A 22297-nucleotide genomic window follows, 5' to 3' on the forward strand; every position below is an offset into this window, starting at 1 on the left:
GTCCAGGAGTGCCCACCTCCGCCGGCGACCCGCCCCTGTGCAGTGACTCATGGACTGTTGACCAAGGTGTGGGCCCCAGGACTCTGCCCTCCCGCCTTCCTAACCCCAGGTGTTTGTTTGGCCCTGCCTGCTCTTCTGTGTGTCGCTGGCCTCTCTGCCCCCGTTCCTGCCACTGGGTGCCAGTCTCTTGGGAAACAGTCCTCTGAACTTCCAGCCAGGCAGGATAGCAAGGCAGCTCCGACGCTAGCAGGCCTCCCGGGAGGCTCCCTGTGCACCGACCTAACCTGACTCCGCGGGAGCTGGGTGGGGGCCAGGGACACAGCAGATGGGCAGTAAGCTCTGAACGTCGCAGAGCCTGAGTTCAAACCTGATCCTGACCCCCCTACCCAGGCCCCGCTCTGACTCTGCTGTACCCCTGGCATCTGTGGGGACCAGGCTCAGGGTTCAGGAGGCTGAACTTTGTCTGGAATATGGGTATGGCGGGAAAGCCTCAGCAGGGGAGCGTGGAAACGAGCCCGGGGCCTAGGATCTCAACGTGGGCCCGCAGGCCCCCCCCCCCCCCCCCCCCCCCCCGCCCCACACCCCTGCCCCCAGCTCGGGATACTTTGCAGGCGGTGCGCGGGCCTTGCGCCAGCGATGTGAAGGAGGCCTGCGAGGAGGAGCCTCTAGCTGACCCTGGCTGGTATCTTCAGCAACCCCGGTAGGCAGCCTGAGAGGCCGGCTGCTGGTGTCTGTGCCGCCCCTAGGCCAGCGGGGCACTCGCGACTCTGAAGGCCAGGACAGTAATTCTGGGACTCAGGCCCCAAAGATCCCCTGCCCCTCAAAGTGAGTGGTTAAACCATCAAGGCCATCAGGAGGGGAAGCCTGAAGGCCAGAGAATCTGCCTGGATGATCTCGGGGGAGGGGCCTCGAAATCTTCATCTTGGGCGGGGGTTGGAAGGAGGAGGGGTGGGGTGGGTTGCGGCTTCCAGACCCTTGTCAGAGAGGGCTGTCCGCACCCCACTCCCCAACAGGAGCGAGGGCTCTAGGGAGCCAGGCGTCTCCTACAAGAGAACAGAGGCACGAGATGGCAAAGCGACCCATCCTGCCGCGCGCCGCCCAAGGGAGCGCTGCCCAGCGGGGTGCTGCCCAGGCGCACTGCACCCCAACACCCACGGCGGTCACAGACGGTGAGGCACACATGGGCTGGGGCTCGTGCTTCTGGGTTTGGACCCCACGGCCCCCAGTCCTTTATTACAGAGCAGGGCTCCCAAGGCCGGGCCTTAGTCCGTGGCGATGCCCTAGGTGCCAGATGAGGGAGGGGTGGCTCGGGTCGGGGCGCTGGGGACCTCGTAGCCTGGCACGGGGTCAGAGGAGCAGCTCCCACCCCACTCCCTGGAGCCGGGGAGGCGTGAACTGGAGTCGGGACCGTGAATCCTGGGCCCGGCTCCATGGCCGAGCCCTAGGTCAGCATGGAGATGATCCAGTTCTCGGAGGCGGTGGAATTCCTGATCACCCCCAGCCGGCCCCCACCTGGAGGGCCGAGTACGCAGGAAGGGAGGAACGAAGCAGGCGGGGCTGGGGAACAGGGTGGGCAGGAGCAGGGCCTGCGCTCGGGGACAGCGCGGGCCGGCGGCGGGAAAGCGGCCAAGAGGCCGCGACAGGTGTGACGTCGGCCGTGGACGCGGCCGCCAGCGGAGCGGAGAGGCCAACCCCACGGGGCGCGGCCAGGGCCCAGGCCCGCATCAGGGCGCAGGGTGCGCGGCCAGGTGGCGCTCCAGCAGCGCGCGGTGCGAGAAGACCTTGCCGCAGGCGGGGCAGGGCGCGCGCTCCGGCCGGTGGGTGCGCATGTGCACGTTCAACGAGCTTTTCTGCGTGAAGCGCTTGGCGCAGACGGCGCACTGGAAGGCGCGCACGCCAGTGTGCGTGACCATGTGCTTGAGCAGGTAGTCACGCAGCGAGAAGGATCTCCAGCACACGGCGCACTGATGGGGCTTCTCCCCTGCGGGCGACAGGGCGGGAAGCGCGCTCAGGTTAGCTGGGAAGGGGCTTTGGGGCGCTGTGCCAGACCACGACTCCCCTCCGCACCCAGACGTGTCATTAACCCGGAATCCCTCCACCTGGCAGGGACGCCCCTTTCCCAGACCCTAATGGTGACACCAGGGTCACTACCTGTCAGTGACTCACGACTCCAACAGGTAGCTCCTAGCAGGGAAGCCCGCAGGTCTAGGACATCGTTGCCCATCGAGGCTGACCACTCAGGTCTACCCCCACCTCCAGGGACGATACCTCCCCCCTCAAACTTCCTGGTGTCGGGCCCAGGGCCGGGCTGCCCCTCCTCCATCCCTGCCGCGCCCAGAGAGCCTTCTGAACTCTGGTCACTGGCCGCCGTTCAGGCCCAGCGGCCTCACACTGGGAAAGACCGAGGTATACGTGCCCCTCCCTGCTGGCCGGCACAGAACCCCCGGGGTTACAGAGCAGGCCGCCCCATCACCCGAATCCGAGAGGGGAACCAGGCTGTGATGACCCTTGGGTCACTGACAGTTCACGAAAGGCCTAACTCCAAATCGAGGGGCCCAGAGACCCACCCCGGCTCACCCGAGTGGATGAACATGTGCTTGGTGTAGTTTTTTCGAGAGCTGAACGTCTTGTGGCAGTGGCTGCACTCGTAGGCGGGCGGCTCGGCACCTGGGGCGCGCGCGGGAGTGATCGAGGGGGCCACCGGGGGCGCAGCCGCTGGGGCCGGGGCCTCCCCTAGTGGCGCGCTGGGAGCTGCGTCCGACTGCAGCGCTGGGTAGAAGGCGGGCGGGGGCGCAGGGGCCGGCCCCGAGGGCGCAGGAGAGGGTTGCGCCGGCGGCCCGGGGGCTCCCAGGTGGAAGGGGAAAAGCGCCACGGGCGGCCCGGGGGTCTTCACGCCAGGTGGGCGGGGCCCCGACAGGACGCAGTCGGGAGGGGCAGGGGTCTCGACCGGACAGCCTTCGGGGGCAGCCTGATCGCCCTCTTGCCAGGCGGAGACGTAGCCGTCGGGGAACACGTCTTCGGTGGCCGAGGTCCCCCGGAGGAAGTCCCTGCCGGGCCCGCTGTAATCCGAGAGGCCGGCGGGCACAGACGGCTCCTCCCGCGTGCCATCCGCCGCGGCGGGCAGGAAGCCCGCGGCGCAGTCGGGGAAGGCAGGGGGCGCCTGGATCTCCCCGGGGCCGCTGCCCTCGCCGTCCTCGCCGTCGGTCTCGTCGTCGGCCTCGTCGTCGTCATCGTCCGCGCCGTCGTCCGCGGTCAGCGCGGGGTCGGAGGCCGCGCTCTCCGCCTTGGCGGGCGCGGGGGGCGCGGGCAGCTGCAGGCGCGCCGGTTGGCGCTGCTTGCGCGGGTGCGCGGCGCCGGGGGGGCCCGGGGGCCGAGCCGCCAGCAGGTGCCGCAGGCGGTGGCGCAGTTGCGCGGGCGCCAGCGGCGGCGGCACGGGCGCGGGCGGGGGCGCGGGAGCGCCCGGCGCGGGGGCGCGGGCTCGGGCGATGATCTGTGTGCACTCGTCTATGACCGTCTGGATGCGCAGCACCGACGCGGCGGTGAGCACCTGCAGCGCCTCGCCCTGCGCCACCACCAGCGAGCCGCTGTAGAGGAACTCGACGAGCTGGCGCACCGTCTGCGCGGGCACCACCGGTGGCACGCGGATCTCCGAGTGGCCGAGCAGCAGCTTGTCCTGGAAGAAGGGCGAGCCGGCGGCCAGCACGCAGCGGTGGGCACGCAGCGAGGCCTCTCGGATGCGGACCGTCACGTCACAGAAGTGCCCGCCCAGCCGCTGCCCGTTGAGGGTCTCGAGCAGGGACCGCGAGAAGTTCTGCAGGTGGATGTGGTGCACCGCCTCCGCCGCCGCCGCCGCCATCTGCGCGGGACGGGCGGTGTGAGCCGGGGGACCTCCCCTCAATCTGCACTGGACGGGGCTGTGGTGGGGGTGGGGGGGCGGTCAGCCATCCCTTCAGCGGGCCGGGGGGCCGCACACGCCCAGGCCTCAGGAGCCCCAGCCCTCTCCAGTGCCCCTGGCCCCTCCAAGTCCTGGTTCCCAACCCAGCAGGACTCCACTCCCCGCCTCCAGGACTTCTGTGGCCGCCTCCCACCCCCAGCACCTCCAGCTTTGCGGCCCTCCCGGTCGTGCTTACTGCCAGAGTGGGGAGACCCAGGGCCCGCCTCACCTATTTTGTCCTACCGACCCCCTCTTCCACTAACTCCCATCCATGCCTCCCCTACCTTCTCCTCCAATAGGGTGGAGAAGAGGGCAGGAGCCCCTATATAGAACACCCCCTTCCCCACCCTGCCAGCTAAGACTCCCACCACTAGGGACTTCTTTTTCATCTCCTCTTGGCAGGGCCTTCAACCTTGGAGCATCCAAGACCCTTGCAGACCCAGACCCAGACCCAGAGGTCTGCTGCCTCAGAACCTGGTTATATCGAGTGTATGCGCAGGTCTTCGATGGGGTGGGGCTGGCATGAATGGCCTCTGGGTCGAAGGGTGCTCATAGTCACAAAGTGTTGAGAGGAGGTTGGGCAGTAGCCTGGCAGGTGTCCTGAGTGCGCACTAAGTGGATTCAGTCGTGTCTGACTCTTTGCGACACTATGGACTGCTGCCCACCAGGCTCCTCTATCCATGGGAAGATTCTCCAGGCAAGAATACTGGAGTGGGTTGCCATGTCCTCCTCCAGGGGATCTTCCCAGCCCAGGGATGAAACCCGGGTCTCTTATATCTCCTGTATTGGCAGGCAGGTTCTTTACCACTAGCGCCACCTGGGAAGCCTGGCAGGTGCCGCTGGAAGGGAGGGAAATACATGGTCTAGTGGGAGACATGTCTTGCAGTCTGTGTTTCCTGGAATCTTGATGCGACCTATGGGGCACCTATGGGACCCAGGGTGTGGGTGTGGCATCGAGATGGGCCTGTGGACTGCCCAGGGCTGTGTGATTGGTTGGGTGCAGGTGGAGTAGCAGAGACATCAGGTTCAGCATGGCTGAGCAATATGGACACTTCTTGTCCAACTATAGCCTGGAAATCCCAGCACTGCCCACCCTCAGGCACCGAAAAGGGGAAGGGATTCCCAGGGATCTCTGGGAATCTGAGAAGCTCAGCTACTTCACCGTCAAACAGGAAGCATGCTTGCTGGGCCTCAATTTCCCCTTTATCAAACGTATGAGATACCCTGAGACGGTCCCACTCTGCACCAGTCTGGTTTAGGTGAGGCCTCGAAATCCTCGGAGCCTGCTGGGGTCTCAGACTCATCCCCTCTGGCTCCTTACGTCCAAATCGACTTTCCTTTGCTGGGGGCCGTTCATGCTCCGTATCTGACCCCTCGGACCACTTTGCACACCTCTACCAGGTTCCCCCACCTTCCGGTCTATTCCCCACCCGACAGCCAGAGGGAGCCTGTTGAGATCTATTAAGAACAGATCGGGACTCTCCTTAGCTCTGGGGTCTTCGTGGCAATTCCTTACGCAGGCCAAGTCTACATGTGCCGTTACCTCTGCCGCAAGCCCCCTGCACTGGCTTTATTCGCCCGCGCCTAAAGGACTTCCAGCCTGTGCCCGGGCGACGCGGGCAAAAGCCCGCGCCCCAGTCCGTGGGGACTGGCCCTTCCTTTTCCGCCCCGCGCCCCGGCAGGCTCCTGTCTCTGCAGGTGCAGCGGAGCCTCGGGCGGCTCGGAACAAAGGCCCACCTTGAGCCGCGGCTCCCAGGCATCCTCGCCGCCGCCCCTTGACCCACGCCGTGCCCTCTGGTCCGAGCACCCTCTTGAGTCCCCTGCGCCATGCCTCGCGCCCCCCCGACCCCAGCAACCCGTTCTCCGATCGGCTCCGGCTGCGCCCGCTCCGGCCCTGGCCGACCTGGGTTCCCGCCTCCGCGCCCCGGCCCGCGACATGCCCCCGTCCTGCAGCGCCCCCTCACGTCTGCGACGAGCGCGCCAAGCCTAGCGCGGGCGCCCCTCCCCTGTCACGCCCCGGCCTCCCCGCCGGCCCTGCGGCAGGGGGATGCTCGCCTGACCCCACCTCCGGCTCCTCCTCAGGCACCAGGCCGGGCGGTGGCCGCCTCCAGCTCACCACCTCCGAGGCCGCACTTCCGGGCAGCGACGCCGGCGGAACTGAAGTCCGCAGATGCCGCGACGCGGCGAACCACTCGGTCAGAGCACGTTTCCGGCGTTTCCATGGAGACTAGTCGCCGCCGCCAGGTCGCACTTCCGGCCAAAGTCGCAGGGGGCCGGGGTAACCACGCAGTTTCGCCCTAGCGACGGGGCGGGGGCGGGGCCTGCGCTGTCAATCTGTAGGCCACGCTCCTCGCATGTGCTGTCCGGCTGGAGAAGGTGAGGCCGGGTGAGGCCGGGTGAGGGCGGGAGGGCGGTGGACTCCCAAGCCCGGGGCGGGTCCCGGCAGGTCAAAATCCCTCTTGTAGATGAGGACACCGCAGGCCTCCACCTATGTGGGCCTGGGGGCTGCGAGTGGAATGTGGGAACAGACGGGCACCACCTTGCCTTGGCCCAGGGAGAAGGTGAGGCACCCGGACTCGATGCCCCTACAGGAGGCGCACCTGCCCCAGGGAGGGGTGTGAGGAGGGACTGTTCAGAGTGCTTTCAGCAGGCCACACTCCGCGCCAACGCTCAGAAAATAAAGGCGGTAGAGGCGATGAGACGGGTCTTGCGTCTAGCTGGGAGGTGGTGAGCAGTCAGAATCCAAAGAGGCACTTTAGAGCCCAAAATCTGTTGGAAGAACTGTCCGGGCAGAGAAACAGCCTGGACCCCCGAGGACCTTGAGTTGGGCCTGGCTGTCCAGGGCCCCGGGGGAGCCAGGCCCACTGGATGTGGACTGGCTGGGCCTTAGGCTCTACTCATGGAGGCTGAAGGAAGAGGGAGGTGATGCGCAGTGGACCCCATGCTTTGTGCAGCAGGTTCGGAGTCCAGAGTGGAAGGGGCCGACTTCTCAGCTCCAGTTTGAGGATAAGATCAGAGACCCTGCCTCCTGCCTTAGGCAGCTACTGAGCGGCTGTGTTCAAAGCAGGGAAGGGAGCATTCCGTGGCCCAGGCCCCAAGGAAGCTAATTAAAATCCCAGTCTCTAGGCCTCATTGTCCCTGTTAAGAATCTGAGTCCTTCAACAATGGCCTGCCCAACTCCCTGGATCTCTTCTGTCCAACCTCTCGTCCCCAGTTTTTATCACTGATCATGCTTCACTGGCTTCACAGGCCCCTTGCTGTGCCCACCTCGAGACCTGTGAGACCAGTGGCTCACCTATATCGTGTGTCTTGACAGCTGTTGCCACTGCAACCTAAACAGGAGTGGAACTGCCAAAGCTGCCCTGGACTGGCCTGATTCCACAGGATTTGGGGGCATTAAGTGAGAATTCTAATAGTTCATAGTACATAGCAGGTATAATTAAGGTTACTAATCAGCTGACTAGATAAGGAGATAGTCCTGGATTGTTTGGATGGGCCCTAGGGAATCATAAGGGTTCTTTGTTGTTGTTCAGTGGCTAAGTTGTGACTCTTTATGACCCCATGGACTGTAGCACGCCAGGCTTCCCCGTCCTTCACTATCTCCTGGAGCTTGCTCAAACTCATGTCCATTCAGTCGGTGATGTCATCCAACCATCTTGTCCTCTGACATCCCCATCTCCTCCTGCCTTCAATCTTTCCTGGCATCTGAGTCCTTTCCAATGAGTTGGCTCTTCGCATCAGGTGGCCAAAGTATTGGAGCTTCAACTTCAGCATCAGTCCTTTCAGTGAATATTCAGGGTTGATTTCCTTTGGCACTGACTGGTTGGATCTCCTTGCAGTCTAAGGGACTCTCAAGAGTCTTCTCCAGCACCACCGTTCAAAATCAATTCTTTGGCATGCAGCCTTCTTTATGGTGAAAATCTCACATCCATACATGAATGCTGGAAAAACTAAAGCTTTGACTATACAGACCTTTGTCAGCAAAGTGATTTATCTGTTTTTTTTAACACGCTGTCTAAGTTTGTCATAGTTTGTCAAAAGGGTTCTTAAAGGTAGAAGAATACTCGAAGTAGGAGGACTCCAAGGTTTTGAAGGCAGAGGACCGTGTGGTGAGGAATGTGTGGGTGGTGGTAGTGGACTCTTGAATTTCAGAAGAACCCTGGGAGACAGCCAACAAGAGAACAGGGACTTCATCCTACAGCTTCATGGAGCTGGCTTTCCTAGCAACCTGACTGAGCTGGGAAGCAGACTCTTCCCCCCAACCCAACACACTCGTACAATTTTTGTTTTCAGTTCAGTTCAGTTGCTCAGTCATGTCCGACTCTTTGCGACCTCATGAATTGCAGCACGCCAGGCCTCCCTGTCCATCACCAACTCCCAGAGTTCACTCAGACTCACATCCATCAAGTCAGTGATGCCATCCAGCCATCTCATCCTCTGTCGTCCCCTTCTCCTCCTTCCCCCAATCCCTCCCAGCATCAGAGTCTTTTCCAATGAGTCAACTCTTCCCATGAGGTGGCCAAAGTATTGGAGTTTCAGCTTTAGCATCATTCCTTCCAAAGAAATCCCAGGGCTGAATGGACTTCAGAATGGACTGGTTGGATCTCCTTGCAGGCCAAGAGACTCTCAAGAGTCTTCTCCAACACCACAGTTCAAAAGCATCAATTCTTCGGTGCTCAGCTTTCTTCACAGTCCAACTCTCACATCCATACATGACCACAGGAAAAACCATAGCCTTGACTAGACGGACCTTTGTTGGCAAAGTAATGTCTCTGCTTTTCAATGTGCTATCTAGGTTGGTCATAACTTTCCTTCCAAGGAGTAAGCGTCTTTTAATTTCATGGCTGCAGTCACTATCTGCAGTGATTTTGGAGCCCCCGAAAATAAAGTCTGGCACTGTTTCCACTGTTTCCCCATCTATTTCCCATGAAGTGATGGGACCAGATGCCATGATCTTAGTTTTCTGAATGTTGAGTTTTAAGCCAACATTTTCCACTCTCCTCTTTCACCTTCATCAAGAGGCTTTTTAGTTCCTCTTCACTTTCTGCCATAAGGGTGGTGTCATCTGCATATCTGAGGTTATTGATATTTCTCCTGGCAATCTTGATTCCAGCTTGTGCTTCTTCCAGCCCAGCGTTTCTCATAATGTACTCTGCATATAAGCTAAATAAGCAGGGTGGCAACATACAGCCTTGACGTACTCCTTTGCCTATTTGGAACCAGTCTGTTCCATGTCCAGTTCTAACTGTTGCGTCCTGACCTGCATACAGATTTCTCAAGAGGCAGGTCAGGTGGTCTGGTATTCCCATCTCTTTCAGAAGTTTGCACAGTTTATTGTGATCCACACAGTCAAAGGCTTTGGCATAGTCAATAAAGCAGAAATAGATGTTTTTCTGGAACTCTCTTGCTTTTTCCATGATCCAGCGGATGTTGGCAATTTGGTCTCTCGTTCCTCTGCCTTTTCTAAAACCAGCTTGAACATCTGGAAGTTCACGGTTCACGTATTGCTGAAGCCTGGCTTGGAGAATTTTGAGCATTACTTTACTAGCGTGTGAGATGAGTGCAATTGTGTGGTAGTTTGAGCATTCTTTGGCATTGCCTTTCTTTGGGATTGGAATGAAAACTGACCATTTCCAGTCCTGTGGCCACTGCTGAGTTTTCCAAATTTTCTGGCATATTGAGTGCAGCACTTTCACAGCGTCATCTTTCAGGATTTGAAATAGCTCAACTGGAATTCCATCACCTCCACTAGCTTTGTTCATAGTGATGCTTCCTAAGGCCCACTTGACTTCACATTCCAGCATGTCTGGCTTCAGGTGAGTGATCACACCATCGTGATTATCTGGGTTGTGAAGATCTTTTTTGTACAGTTCTTCTGTGTATTCTTGCCACCTCTTCTTAATATCTTCTGCTTGTTAGGTCCATACCATTTCTGTCCTTTATCGAGCCCATCTTTGCATGAAATGTTCCCTTGGTATCTCTAATTTTATTGAAGAGATCTCTAGTCTTTCCCATTCTGTTGTTTTCCTCTGTTTCTTTGCATTGATTGCTGAGGAAGGCTTTCTTCTCTCTTCTTGCTATTCTTTGGAACTCTGCATTCAGATGCTTATATCTTTCCTTTCCTCCTTTGCTTTTTGCTTCTCTTCTTTTCACAGCTTTTTGTAAGGCCTCCCCAGACAGTCATTTTGCTTTTTTGCATTTCTTTTCCATGGGGATGATCTTGATCCCTGTCTCCTCTACAATGTCACGAACCTCCGTCCATAGTTCATCAGGCACTCTATCAGATCTAGTCCCTTAAATCTATTTCTCACTTCCACTGTATAATCATAAGGGATTTGATTCAGGTCATATCTGAATGGTCTAGTGGTTTTCCCTTCTTTCTTCAATTTCAGTCTGAATTTGGCAATAAGGAGTTCATGATCTGAGCCACAGTCAGCTCCTGGTCTTGTTTTTGTTGACTGTATAGAGCTTCTCCATCTTTGGCTGCAAAGAATCTAATCAATCTGATTTCGGTGTTGACCATCTGGTGATGTCCATGTGTAGAGTCTTCTCTTGTGTTGTTGGAAGAGGGTGTTTGCTATGACCAGTGTATTTTCTTGGCAAAACTCTATTAGTCTTTGCCCTGCTTCATTCCGTATTCCAAGGCCAAATTTGCCTGTTACTCCAGGTGTTTCTTGACTTCCTACTTTTGCATTCCAGTCGCCTGTAATGAAAAGGACATCTTTTTTGGGTGTTAGTTCTAAAAGGTCTTGTAGGTCTTCATAGAACCGTTCAACTTCAGCTTCTTCAGCATTACTGATTGGGGCATAGACTTGGATTACTGTGATATTGAATGGTTTGCCTTGGAAACGAACAGAGATCATTCTGTCATTTTTGAGATTGCATCCAAGTACTGCATTTCTTTTTTTTTTTTTCCAAGTACTGTATTTCTAACTCTTTTGTTGACCATGATGGCTACTCCATTTCTTCTGAGGAATTCCTTCCCACAGTAGTAGATAGCCCAGCGTTCAGGTCTCCAAGCCCAGCCCTATCCTGGTGAACATGGGCTGTGCCCGGTGTGGGATCTCACACGCTTGCAAAGTAATGCTCAAAATTCTCCAAGCCAGGCTTCAGCGGTATGTGAACCATGAACTTCCAGATGTTCAAGCTGGATTTAGAAAAGACAGAGGAACCAGAGTTCAAATCGTCAACATTCATTGGATCATCAAAAAAGCAGGAGAGTTCCAGAAAAACACCTACCTTTGCTTTATGGACTACAAAGTTAAAGCCTTTGACTATGTGGATCACAACAAACTGTGGGGAATTCTTCAAGAGACGGGAATACTAGACCCCCTGACCTGCCTCCTGAGAAATCTGTATGCAGGTCAAGAAGCAACAGTTAGAACCAGACATGGAACAACAGACTGGTTCCAAATTGGGAAAGGAGTACCTCAAGGCTGTATATTGTCACCCTGAGTATTTAACTTTTATGCAGAGTACATCATGCCACATGTCGGGTTGGATGAAGCACAAGTTGGAATCAAGATTGCCAGGAGAAATATCAACAACCTCAGATATGCAGATGACGCCACCCTTATGGCAGAAAGTGAAGAAGAACTGAAGAGCCTCTTGATGAAAGTGAAAGAGGAGAGTGAAAAAGTTGGCTTAAAACTCAACATTAAGAAAACGAAGATCATGGCATCCGGTCCCATCACTTCATGGGAAATAGATGGGGAAACAGTGGAAACAGTGTCAGACTTTATTTTTGGGGGCTCCAAAATCACTGCAGATGGTGACTGCAGCCATGGAATGAAAGGATGCTTCCTCCTTGGAAGAAAAGCTATGACCAACCTAGACAGCATATTAAAAAACAGAAACATTACTTTGCCAACAAAGGTCCATCCAGTCAAAGCTATGGTTTTTCCAGTAGTCATGTGTGAATGTGAGAGTTGAACTACAAAGAAAGCTGAGCACTGAGGATTGGGACTTGAACCCATGATCTTTTAATTAGAATCACTTACCAGGTGTCTGGACTTTCTGAGGCTCAGGTTCTTTGTGTCTCATGACAGGAAGAATTCAGTGGGAGACAAGGAGGTAGGTAAGAAGTGGATTTATTCAGAGAGAAACACAGTCCATAGAGTGTGGATCATGGCAGAGGGTGAGTGCAGCATCGAAATGTATGTGGTTAGCTTTTATGGGTTGGGTAATTTTATAGGCTAATGAGTAGGAGGATTATTCCAACTATTTTGGGGAAGGGGCAGAGATTTCCAGGAATCGTGTCAGTTCAGTTGCTCATTTGTGTCCAACTCTTTGCGACCCCATGGACTGCAGCACACCAGGCCTCCCTGTCCATCACCAACACCCAGAGTTTACTCAAACTCATGTCCATTGAGTTGGTGATGTCATCCAAACATCTCATCCTCTGTCATCCCCTTCTCCTGCCTTCAATCTTTCCCAGCATCAGGGTCTTTTCCATTGAGTCAGTTCTTATCTGGTGGCCAAAGTATTGGAGTTTCACTTCAGCATCAGTCCTTCCAATGAATATCTAGGACTGGTTTCCTTTAGGATGGACTGGTTGGATTTCCTTGCAGTCCAAGAGACTCTCAAGAGTCTTCTCCAACACCACAGTTCAAAAGCATCTATTGTTCAGCACTCAGCTTTCTTTGTAGTCCAACTCTCACATCCATACATGACTACTGGAAAGACTATAGCTTTGACTAGATGGACCTTTGTTGGTAAAGTCAAGTCTCTGTTTTTCAATATGCTATCTAGGTTGTTCATAGCTTTTCTTCCAAGAAGCAAGCATCTTTTCATTTCATGACTGCAGTCACCATCTGCAGTGATTTTGGAGTCCAAGAAAATAAAGTCTCTCACAGTTTCCCCATCTATTTCCCATGAAGTGATGGGACCGGATGCCATGATCTTAGTTTTCTGAATGTTGAGTTTTAAGCCAACTTTTTCACTCTCCTCTTTCACTTTCATCAAGAGGCTCTTCAGTTCTTCACTTTCTGCCATAAGGGTGGTGTCATCAGCGTATTTGAGGTTGTTGATATTTCTCCTGGCAATCTTGATTCCAACTTGTGCTTCATCCAGCCTGGCATTTCTCACGATATACTCTGCATATAAGTTAAATAAACAGCATGACAATATACGGCCCTGATGTACTCCTTTTCCAATTTAGAAAATAGAACCAGTCTATTTTTCCATGTCCGGTTCTAATTGTTGCTTCTTGACCTACATACAGATTTCTCAGGAAACAGGTCAGGGGGTCTGGTATTCCCATCTCTTGAAGAATTTCCCACATTTTATTGTTATCCGCACAGTCAAAGGCTTTGATGTAGTTCATAAAGCAGAAGTAGATGTTTTTCTGGAACTCTCTTGCTTTTTTGATGATCCAAGGGATGTTGGCAATTTGACCTCTGGTCCCTCTGCCTTTTCTAAATCCAGCTTGAACATCTGGAATTGTGTCAAGGCCCACTTTTTGGTTCTTGATGATCCCCTTGGAACTGTCATGGTGTCTCTGGGTATGTCAGCTTGCTAATGTGTTATAATACTCATCTGTTGCAATACTAATGTGTTACAATACTCATGTGTTACACTGAATAATATACTAAGCATCAGGAACTAGTCAAGTTGCCTTGTCTGCCATTTTGGACACACTCATTTTGTTCTAACCAGTTTAAGTTCTGCCCTCGGGCTATGTTACTCTTTCAATAGTTGTGCCCTTTCCCCTTCCCTCCAGTTTCACCACTGGTGCTTCCCCAAGGTCAACGCACCTGGGTCCCCTACTGGGCCCTTGGATTAATTTCCAAAGTTAAAAAAAGAAAACAAGAAGCACAGAAAACAATAGAACACACAGTGAAGCACTCACATTCTCAAGCTACCAAGTATTCTTGTCTTCTCTTTTTTTGTTCTATTTTTAATAAACTAAAAAACTTTTTTCAAGTAAAAATAAAAATTTTTTTAAAGTAAACTGAAAGTTTCTCAGTTGTGTCTGATTCTTTGTGACCCCATGGATTATACAGTCCGTGGAATTCTCCAGGCCAGAATACTGGAGTGGGTAGTATTTCCCTTCTCCAGGGGATCTTCCCAACCCAGGGATCGAACCCAGGTCTCCTGCATGGCAGGTGGATTTTTTACCAGCTGAGCCACAAGGGAAGCCCTACAAAGAGTTATGAGGGAAGCGTTTAAAATAAAGCTTGTAGGTAATGGGAAAGCCACTGGACTTGTCACACCTAGGTAAATCTGTCCTGATGGCCTCCTGTTCCACCCTTGGGTTAACGCATCCCTTGAGGCTAGGTTAAAATGCTTGTTTTAACCAATGTTCCTCAGTGACTTCCCCTCCCTTCCATTGCTCCTCCTTGACGTGGGGCTGGAAGTTCCTCGCACCCTATACAACCTTTCCTACCTCTGAACACCAGTCTCTGATAAATTCTCCATGTCATGTGCACATATGACCCAGTCATTTTTAGTCAATTTACCGTTCTGTGGCTCAGCTGGTAAAGAGTCCACCTGAAATGCGGGAGACCTGGGTTCGATCCCTGGGTTGGGAAGATCCCCTGGAGAAGGGAATGGCTACCCACTCCAGTATTTTGGCCTGGAGAATTCCATGAACTGTATAGTCCATGGGGTCGCAAAGAGTACACAATTGAGCGACTTTCACTTGCACTTTCTTTAGCATCCTCCTGCTTTAGAACATTTCTCTCACCTCCACTGAGATCCCTCTGTCCTTGCATGTGAGTCTCTGATCTCACCCCTGTTCCAGGCAACTGCAGATCTAACATCACTGTAGACTTGCCTGTGCTGGACATTTCATAGCAGTGAAACCGCACCATATGAGGTTGCCACAGCTTTGGTTGGGCTGCTGTGCCCACCACCAAGATGTTGTGAATTTTGTCTTGTTGGATTGTTCCTTGTTTTCCTTACAGAAGCTGTGCCCTTGGCCTCAGGTCTGAGGAGCACTTCCCTGCTAACATGGGTGACTGCTGCTGAACCCCCAGGCTTGCACTTCCAGCCTATCTTCCTGCTATGTCCGTGGAGGCTGAAGCCCACGAGCCCTCCTCCCCTCCACTCTGCCCATTTCGTGTTTAAGATGCTGGCTAACTCTTCTCTTTTTGTTTTGTCTTCATTTTTGTTTTCTTGAAGTATAGTTGGTTCATAATGTGTTAATTTCTGGTGTTCAGCCCAGTGATTCAGTTACACAGGTATACATTTTTTAAATATTCTTTTCCATTAAGGTTTAATTGCAGGATATAGAATATAGTTCCCTGTGTAGGACCTTGTTGTTTGCTCCTGATTGCTGATTTAGTTGCTCAGTCATTTCTGACTCTTTCCAACCCCATGGACTGTAGCCCACCAGGCTCCTCTGTCTGTAGGATTCCCCAGGCAAGAATACTGAAGTGAGTTGCCATTTTCTTCTCCATGGATCTTCCCGACCCAGGGACCGCACTCACGTCTCCTGCATTGGCAGGTGGATTCTTTACCAGTGAGCCACCTGGGAAGCTCACCTTGTTGTTTATCCATCCTATACGTACTAGTTTGTGTCTGCCAGTGCAGGAGACACAAGTTTGGTCCTTGCCTCTCCTACCTTTGGCAACCGCAAGTCTGTCCTCTGTGTCTGTGTATCTGTTTCTGTTCATAGATAGGTTCATTGTGTCATGTTTTAGCTTCCACATATAAATGATATCTTATGGTATTTGTCTTTCTCTGGTTTAATTCACTTATTACTAGAATTCCTAGGTCCATTCATGTTGCTGCAAATGGTATTATTCCATTCCTTTTTTATGGTCAAGTAATATTCCATTATATATATGTATCACATCTTCTTTAGCCATTTATGTCAATAGCCATTTAGATTGTTTCCATGTCTCAGCTATTGTAAATAGTGCTTCTGTGACCTCTAGAGTGCATATATCTGTTTTTTTTTTTTTTTCGGCTGTGTGGCATGTGGGATCAAACCTTGCCCCCTGCAGTGGAAGCGTGGAATCGTAACCACTGGGCAACCAGAAGATACCTGTGTATGTCTTTTTGATTTATGGTTTTGTTCGGATATATGCCCAAGAGTGAGACTGCTGGATCACATGGCAACTCTGTTTTTAGTTTTTTATGGGACCTTCATACTGTTCTCCATAGTGGCTGCACCAACTTGCATTTCAACCAACAGTGTAGGAGGGTTTCCTTTTCTCCTCACCCTCTCCAGCGTTTATTATTTGCAGACTTTCTAATGATGGCCATTCTGCTGCTGTGAGGTGATACCTCACTGTAGTTTTCATTTGCAGTTCTCTAATAATTAGCCATGTTGAGCATCTTCCTGTGCCTGCCCGCCATCTGTATGTCTTTGGTTAATTCTTTTAACTTTAGGATTCATCTTTTAAAAACGAAGATGGTTTCCTTGCTGCCTGTCTTCGGAAGCTTCCTTACTCCTTAGCGTGTCTCCTCCACATCCCCACATCACCGTTAGTCCACAGACAGCCCTGAAGGCTGGCTTGTCCCTGCCTGGGACCCACTCAGGATTGCTTAGGTCCTTTGCTCCCTACTGACCTGGAAGCCTCACCTCTTCTTTTGAAATAAAGGTGATTCACATAACACAAAAAGTAACCATTTTAGAGTGAACAATTCAGTGGATTTTAATATAGTTGCAGTGTTGCATAATCACACCTCCATTTAATTCCAGAATATTTTCCTCCAATAGCTCTCAATTTTCCCCTCTCTCCAGCCCCTGACAATGAATAATCTCTGCTGGATGTTTCTGTGAATTTGCATATTCTGGATATTTCACGTAAATGACATCATATTATATGTTGTCTTTTGTATCTGAGTTTTTTCACTTAGCATAATGTTTTCAAGGTTCATGTTTGCTGGAGCACATACTAGTACCTTGTTGTTTCTTTTTATGGTTATGACTCCATTGTATGAAAATACCACGTTTATCTATCCATTCATAATTCGGTGGACATTTGGGTTGTTTCCACCTCTGACCATTGTGAATCATGCTGCTGTGGCCAGTGCTTTACCAGGATTTGTTTGAACAGCGTTTTCAGTTCCTTCGGATGCATACGTAGTTCACTGCTGGATCAAAGTGGTAAGTCAATCGTTAGCCATTTGAAGAAATGCCAAATTTTTTTCCAGGATGACTACACTATTTTACATTCCCACCAGCAAGGTAGGAGGGTTCCAATTTCTCCATATCCCTGCCAATACTGTTATTTTCAGAGAAAGAAATGTTTGTTTTATTCATTATTTATTTGGCAGCACTGGGTGTTAGTTGGGGCATGTGGGATCTAGTTCCCTGACCAGAGGTTGAACCCAGGCTGCGTGCATTGGAAGTTCGGAGTGTTAGCCACTGGCCTACCAGGGAAGCTCTTATTTTAATTGTTTTTTTAAACCATCCCAAGTGGGTGTGAATCAGTATCTCACCATGGTTTGACTCGTGGTTCTCTAATGACTAATGATGTTGAATGTCTTTTCATGTGCTTATTCTCCAAGCCCATTTGTATATCTTCTTTGGACCTTCTCTCCTTTTTCAACAGTTGTATTGAAGTATAATTTATATGCCATAAAGTACACCCATAGCAGATATACTTCATATTGTGCAGCCATTGCCACAATCCAGTTTTATAACATTTCTCTCTACCTAGAAGCTTCTTTCACGGGAATTCCCTGGCAGTCCTGTGATTAAGATACCCTACTTCCACTGCAGGGGTCATGGGTTCAATCCCTGGTCAGGGAACTAAGATCAGCATGCCTCACTGTGCGGCTAAAAAAAAGTAGATAACAGGAGAAACTTCCTTTGTGCAGTCTGTGTCCATTTCCGCTCCAGCCCCAGCTAGTCACTGCTCTGGCGTCTGGCTGGAGGTTTACAGCCCCCTCAATGAGGATGGGTGGGGGACAGTGGATCCTGGCTTCTGGCAGGACCTGCCCCATCCAGATGGCCTCTCTCCCTGCCTCCAACATCCCCTTCAGCTCCCATGGATGGAAAATGTGATCTAAAGACTTGCTGGGCTTTGGGCCAAATGTCGTTGGCTGGAACCCCTCACAGCTGGCAGGATATGAGTGCTATCGAGTCCCATGTAGGTTCTTCTGCTGCTGCTCCTAAGGGGGCGCAGTGGTGGCTGGCTCCTCTCAGTCACGTCCCCACCGCTGTTCACCTTGCAGTGTATACGGCATGTATTGGGGCCTGCTCCAGACTCATTACCGCCTGGGAAATGATGTTTTCTGAATTCTAGCATTTAATTATCTCATCAAGGACTGGGACCATGTGTTGCCCTGAAACACAGTTTCCTTTAGGAAGACAGCATCAGTCTGCATTCTCAGTGAGGAGATGCTGTAGAAGCAGCACCATGTGGTGGCAGATGGCCCTATTTTTCTGACTCTTTTTTTAAAAAATTTTAAGCTATAACAGTTTCAGAAAGACTTTTATTCGTTTTGCTGCTGCTGCTGCTAAGTCGCTTCAGTCGTATCCGACTCTGTGCGACCCCATAGACGGCAGCCCACCAGGCTCCCCCGTCCTTGGGATTCTCCAGGCAAAAACACTGGAGTGGGTTGCCATTTCCTTCTCCAATGCATGAAAATGAAAAGTGAAAATGAAGTCGCTCAGTCGTGTCCGACTCTTTGTGACCCCACGGACTGCAGCCTACCAGGCTCCTCCGTCCATGGGATTTTCCAGGCAAGAGTACTGGAGTGGGGTGCCACACACAACAGTAAAAAGTATACATTACACACATCGTTGTTTTAGTTGCTAAGTCGTGTCCGACTCTTTGTGACCTCCATGGACTATAGCCGACCAGGGTCCTTTGTCCATGGGATTCTTCAGGCAAGAATAATGGACTGTGTTGCCATTTCTTCTCCAGGGGACTCTTCTTTTTGAGAACCCTTGGGCTTCCCTGGTAGCTCAGCTGGTAAAGACTCTGCCTGCAATGCAGGAGACCCTGGTCCGATTCCTGGGTTCTGGAAGATCTGCTGGAGAAGGGATAGGCTACCCACTCCAGTGTTCTTGGGCTTCCCTTGTGGCTCAGCTGGCAAAGAATCCACCTGCAATGTGGGAGACCTGGGTTCGATCCCTGGGCTGGGAAGATCCCCTGGAGAAGGGAATGGCTGCCCACTCCAGTATTCTGGCCTGGGGAATTCCATGGACCGTATAGTCCATGGAGTCGCAAAGAGTCAGACGTGACTAAGTGACTTTCACTTAAATGTGGATAGGGTGGATTCATTGTGTGTCAGTCAATGACAGTGGTTGGTTGTTTTGATGCTCGAGTCCTATCATTAGGTTTGGCTTCTGTGTCGTCTTAACAGGTTCCAGTCATCCTCTGGGTGCTCCACACGTGCGCTTCCACTGCAGGGGCACAGATTCCTTCTCTGGTTGGGGAACTAAGTTCCCTCATGTCCCATGACATGGCCAAAAAATAGAGAAAAATAAATAAATACACATAACCAAGTGCTCCAAGCTCACCTGGAGCTTTCCCTGAAATCCTTTGTCCCAGGACCCCTGGTTCCTAACTGCAGAGAAAGAGCTAAAGCTCTGGGCTCTGGATATCTCCTGTCCTTTCCCTCCCTGCCCTCCCTGGGGGCCAGAGATTCCCCAGGACTGTGGGAGCCTGGACGACATGGTCTACGCGCTGGGATCGGTTTTTCCATCTGTGAAATGGGGGCTGCAGTAGGCAGAAGGGTGCCCCCAAAGATCTATATGATGTAATCCTCGGAAACCATAAGTGTTACCTCATCAGGAAAGAGGATCTTAGGAATTGTGATTAGGGACCTGGGATTGGGGAAATTATTTTGAGTTATTTGGGTGGACTCTAAATATTAATTCACATACACTTTTATGAGAGTGAGGCAGAGGGAAGTTTGTCATCTGTCTTAGTCGGTTCTAGGTACAAAAACAAAATAGTAATACTATAGACCAAGGCCATAAATTTGTTTCTCACAATTCTGGAGGCTGAGAAATTGAAGAACAAGATGCCCACAAGGTAGGTTTCATTCTGAGGCCCCTTCTCTTGGCTTGAAGGAGGCTGCTGTATGGCTTTATGGTCACATGACCTCTTCACTGTGATCACAGCAAGCTGTCTGGTGTCTTTCCCCCCACCTTTTAAAAAAAAATTGTTTTTGGCCACTCCTTGTGGCTTGTAAGATCTCAGTGCCCTGACCAAGAATTGAACTGGGACCACGGCAGTGGAAGCCCAGAATTCTAACCACTATGACACCAGGGAACTCCCTGGTGTGTCTTCTTAACTGGACACTTAAAAGGATGGAGGTCCATAACATTGTACAGAAGGCAGTGACCAAAATCATCCCTAAAAAATAAATGCAAGAAGTTAAAGTTGTCTGAAGAGGCTTTACAAATAGCTGAGAAAAGAAGGGAAGCGAAAGGCAAGGGAGACAGGGAAAGAAATACCCAAATGAATGCAGAGTTCCAGAGAATAGCAAGGAGAGATAAGAAACCTTCTTAAGTGAATAATAATTCAAAAAAATAGAGGAAAACAATAGAATGGTAAAGACTAAAGATCTCTTCAGGAAAATTGGAGATAATCAAGGGAACATTTCATGCAAGGATGGGCACGATAAAGGACAGAAATGGTATGGACCTAACAAGCAGAAGAGAAAAAGGAGAGGTGGCAAGATAACACAGAACTATCTGAAAAAAATCTCAATGATACAGATAACCATGATGGTGTGGTCACTCACCTAGAGCCAGACATCCTGGAGTGTGAAGTCAAGTGGGCCTTAGGAAGAATTACCACAAACAAAGCTAATGGAGGTGATGGAATTCCAGCTGAGCTATTTCAAATCCTAAAAGATGGTGCTGTTGAAGTACTTCACTCAATATGTCAGCAAATTTGGGAAACTCAGCAGTGGCCATAGAGCTAGAAAAGGTCAGTTTTCATTCCATTCCCAAAGAAGAGCAATGCCAAAGAATGTTCAAACTACTGCATGACTGCGCTTATTTCAAATGCTCACAAGGTAATGTTCAAAATCCTTCAGGCTAGGTTTCAGCAGTACGTGAATCTAGAACTTCCAGATGTACAAACTGGGTTTGGAAAAGGTAGAGGAACCAGAGATCAAATTGCCAACATTTGTTGGATCATTGAGAAGGTAAGACAGTTCCAGAAAAATACCTGCTTCATTGACTATGCTAAAGCCTTTGACTGTGTGGATCACAACAAACTGTGGAAAATTCTTAAAAAGATGGGACTATCAGACCACTGTACCTGTATCCTGAGAAACATGTTTGCAGGTCAAGAAGAAACAGTAAGAGCCAGACATGGAACAATAGACTTTCCAAATTAGGAAAGGAGTATGACAAGGCTGTATATTGTCACTCTGCTTATTTAACTTATATGCAGAGTACATCATGCGAAATGCCAGGCTGGATGAATTACAAGCTGGAATCAAGATTGCTGGGACAAATATCAACAACTTCAGGTATGGAGATGATATTTGGAATGACAGACTAATTACAGCTCAAGCAGACAGATCCTTTCTTAAACAGGCAGCAGGTAGGACACTTCTGAGACATGGGAGCTGACTGACACTGAAGGACTGACCATGATCCTTTTTTGTTGTTCAGTTGCTAAGTCGCTAAGTCGGGTCTAACTCTGCGATCCCATGAACTGTAGCACTCCAGGCTTCCCTGTCCTTCACCATCTCCGGGAGTTTGCTCAAACTCATGTCCCTTGAGTCAGTGATGTTATCCAACCAGCTCATCTTCTGTTGCGCCCTTCTCCTGCCCTCAATTTTTCCCAGCATCAAGGTCTTTTCCAGTGAGTCGGCTCTTTGCATCAGGTGGCCAAGTATTGGAGCTTCAGTTTCAGCCTCAGTCCTTCCAATGAATATTCAGGATTGATTTCCTTTAGAATTGCCTGGTTTGATCTTGCAGTCCAAGGGATTCTCAAGAGTCTTCTCCAGCACCATAATTCAAAACATTAGTTCTTCATAGCCCAGCCTTCTTTATGGTCCAACATCTGTACATGACTACTGGGAAAACCGGGAAAACCATAGCTTTGCCTATATGGACCTTTGTCAGCAAAGTGTTGTCTCTGCTTTTAATAAGCTGTCTAGGTTTGTCATGGGCTTCCCTGGACCTCAGTTGGTAAAGGATTCACCTGTAATGCGGGAGACCCCGGTTGGATTCCTGGGTCAGGAAGATCCCCTGGAGAAGGGGTATACTACCCACTCCAGTATTCTTGGGCTTCCCTGGTGGCTCAGACCAGAAAGAATCTGCCTGCAATGCGGGAGATCTGGGTTCAATCCCTGGGTTGGGAGGATCCCCTGGAAGAAGGCATGGCAACCCACTCCAGTGTTCTTGCCTGAAGAATCCCCGTGGACAAAGAAGCCTGGAGGGCTACAGTCCATGCTGTCTCAGAGTTGGACACGACTGAGTGACTGATA

At 51.4% G+C, this 22297-nt stretch overlaps 1 protein-coding gene across 3 annotated transcripts; it reads right to left on the minus strand.

Annotated features, from left to right (window-relative positions):
• Positions 1 to 1198: 1198 nt before the first annotated feature.
• Positions 1199 to 6071, minus strand: ZBTB45 (zinc finger and BTB domain containing 45). 3 transcript variants are annotated; one of them, XM_024978850.2, is made up of 3 exons: positions 6000 to 6071; positions 2578 to 3856; positions 1199 to 1981 (listed from the first exon to the last, which is right to left on the minus strand). In XM_024978850.2, the coding sequence occupies exons 2-3, from the start codon at positions 3854 to 3856 to the stop codon at positions 1725 to 1727; spliced, it is 1536 nt and encodes a 511-aa protein (XP_024834618.1). In that variant the 5' UTR covers positions 6000 to 6071; the 3' UTR covers positions 1199 to 1724. The 3 variants fall into 3 exon arrangements, with proteins under 3 accessions (XP_024834618.1, XP_024834619.1, XP_024834616.1); XM_024978851.2 differs by having other exon boundaries at positions 2578 to 3914; XM_024978848.2 differs by having other exon boundaries at positions 5672 to 6071.
• Between the last annotated feature and the right edge of the window lie 16226 nt (positions 6072 to 22297).

Source organism: Bos taurus, chromosome 18 (genome assembly GCF_002263795.3).
Source record: "Bos taurus isolate L1 Dominette 01449 registration number 42190680 breed Hereford chromosome 18, ARS-UCD2.0, whole genome shotgun sequence".
Taxonomy (NCBI): Eukaryota; Metazoa; Chordata; class Mammalia; order Artiodactyla; family Bovidae; genus Bos; species Bos taurus.

Bases quoted from the DNA above. Each gene is read 5' to 3' on its own strand.
- ZBTB45 (XM_024978848.2), bottom strand. From the start codon at position 5,872: ATGTCGCGGGCCGGGGCGCGGAGGCGGGAACCCAGGTCGGCCAGGGCC. The intron at 3,857-5,671 runs GTGGGCCTTTGT...CGTCCCGCGCAG, and splicing joins CCTGGGAGCCGCGGCTCAAG to ATGGCGGCGGCGGCGGCGGA. The intron at 1,982-2,577 runs GTGAGCCGGGGT...TGTCGCCCGCAG, and splicing joins GCACATGTTCATCCACTCGG to GGGAGAAGCCCCATCAGTGC.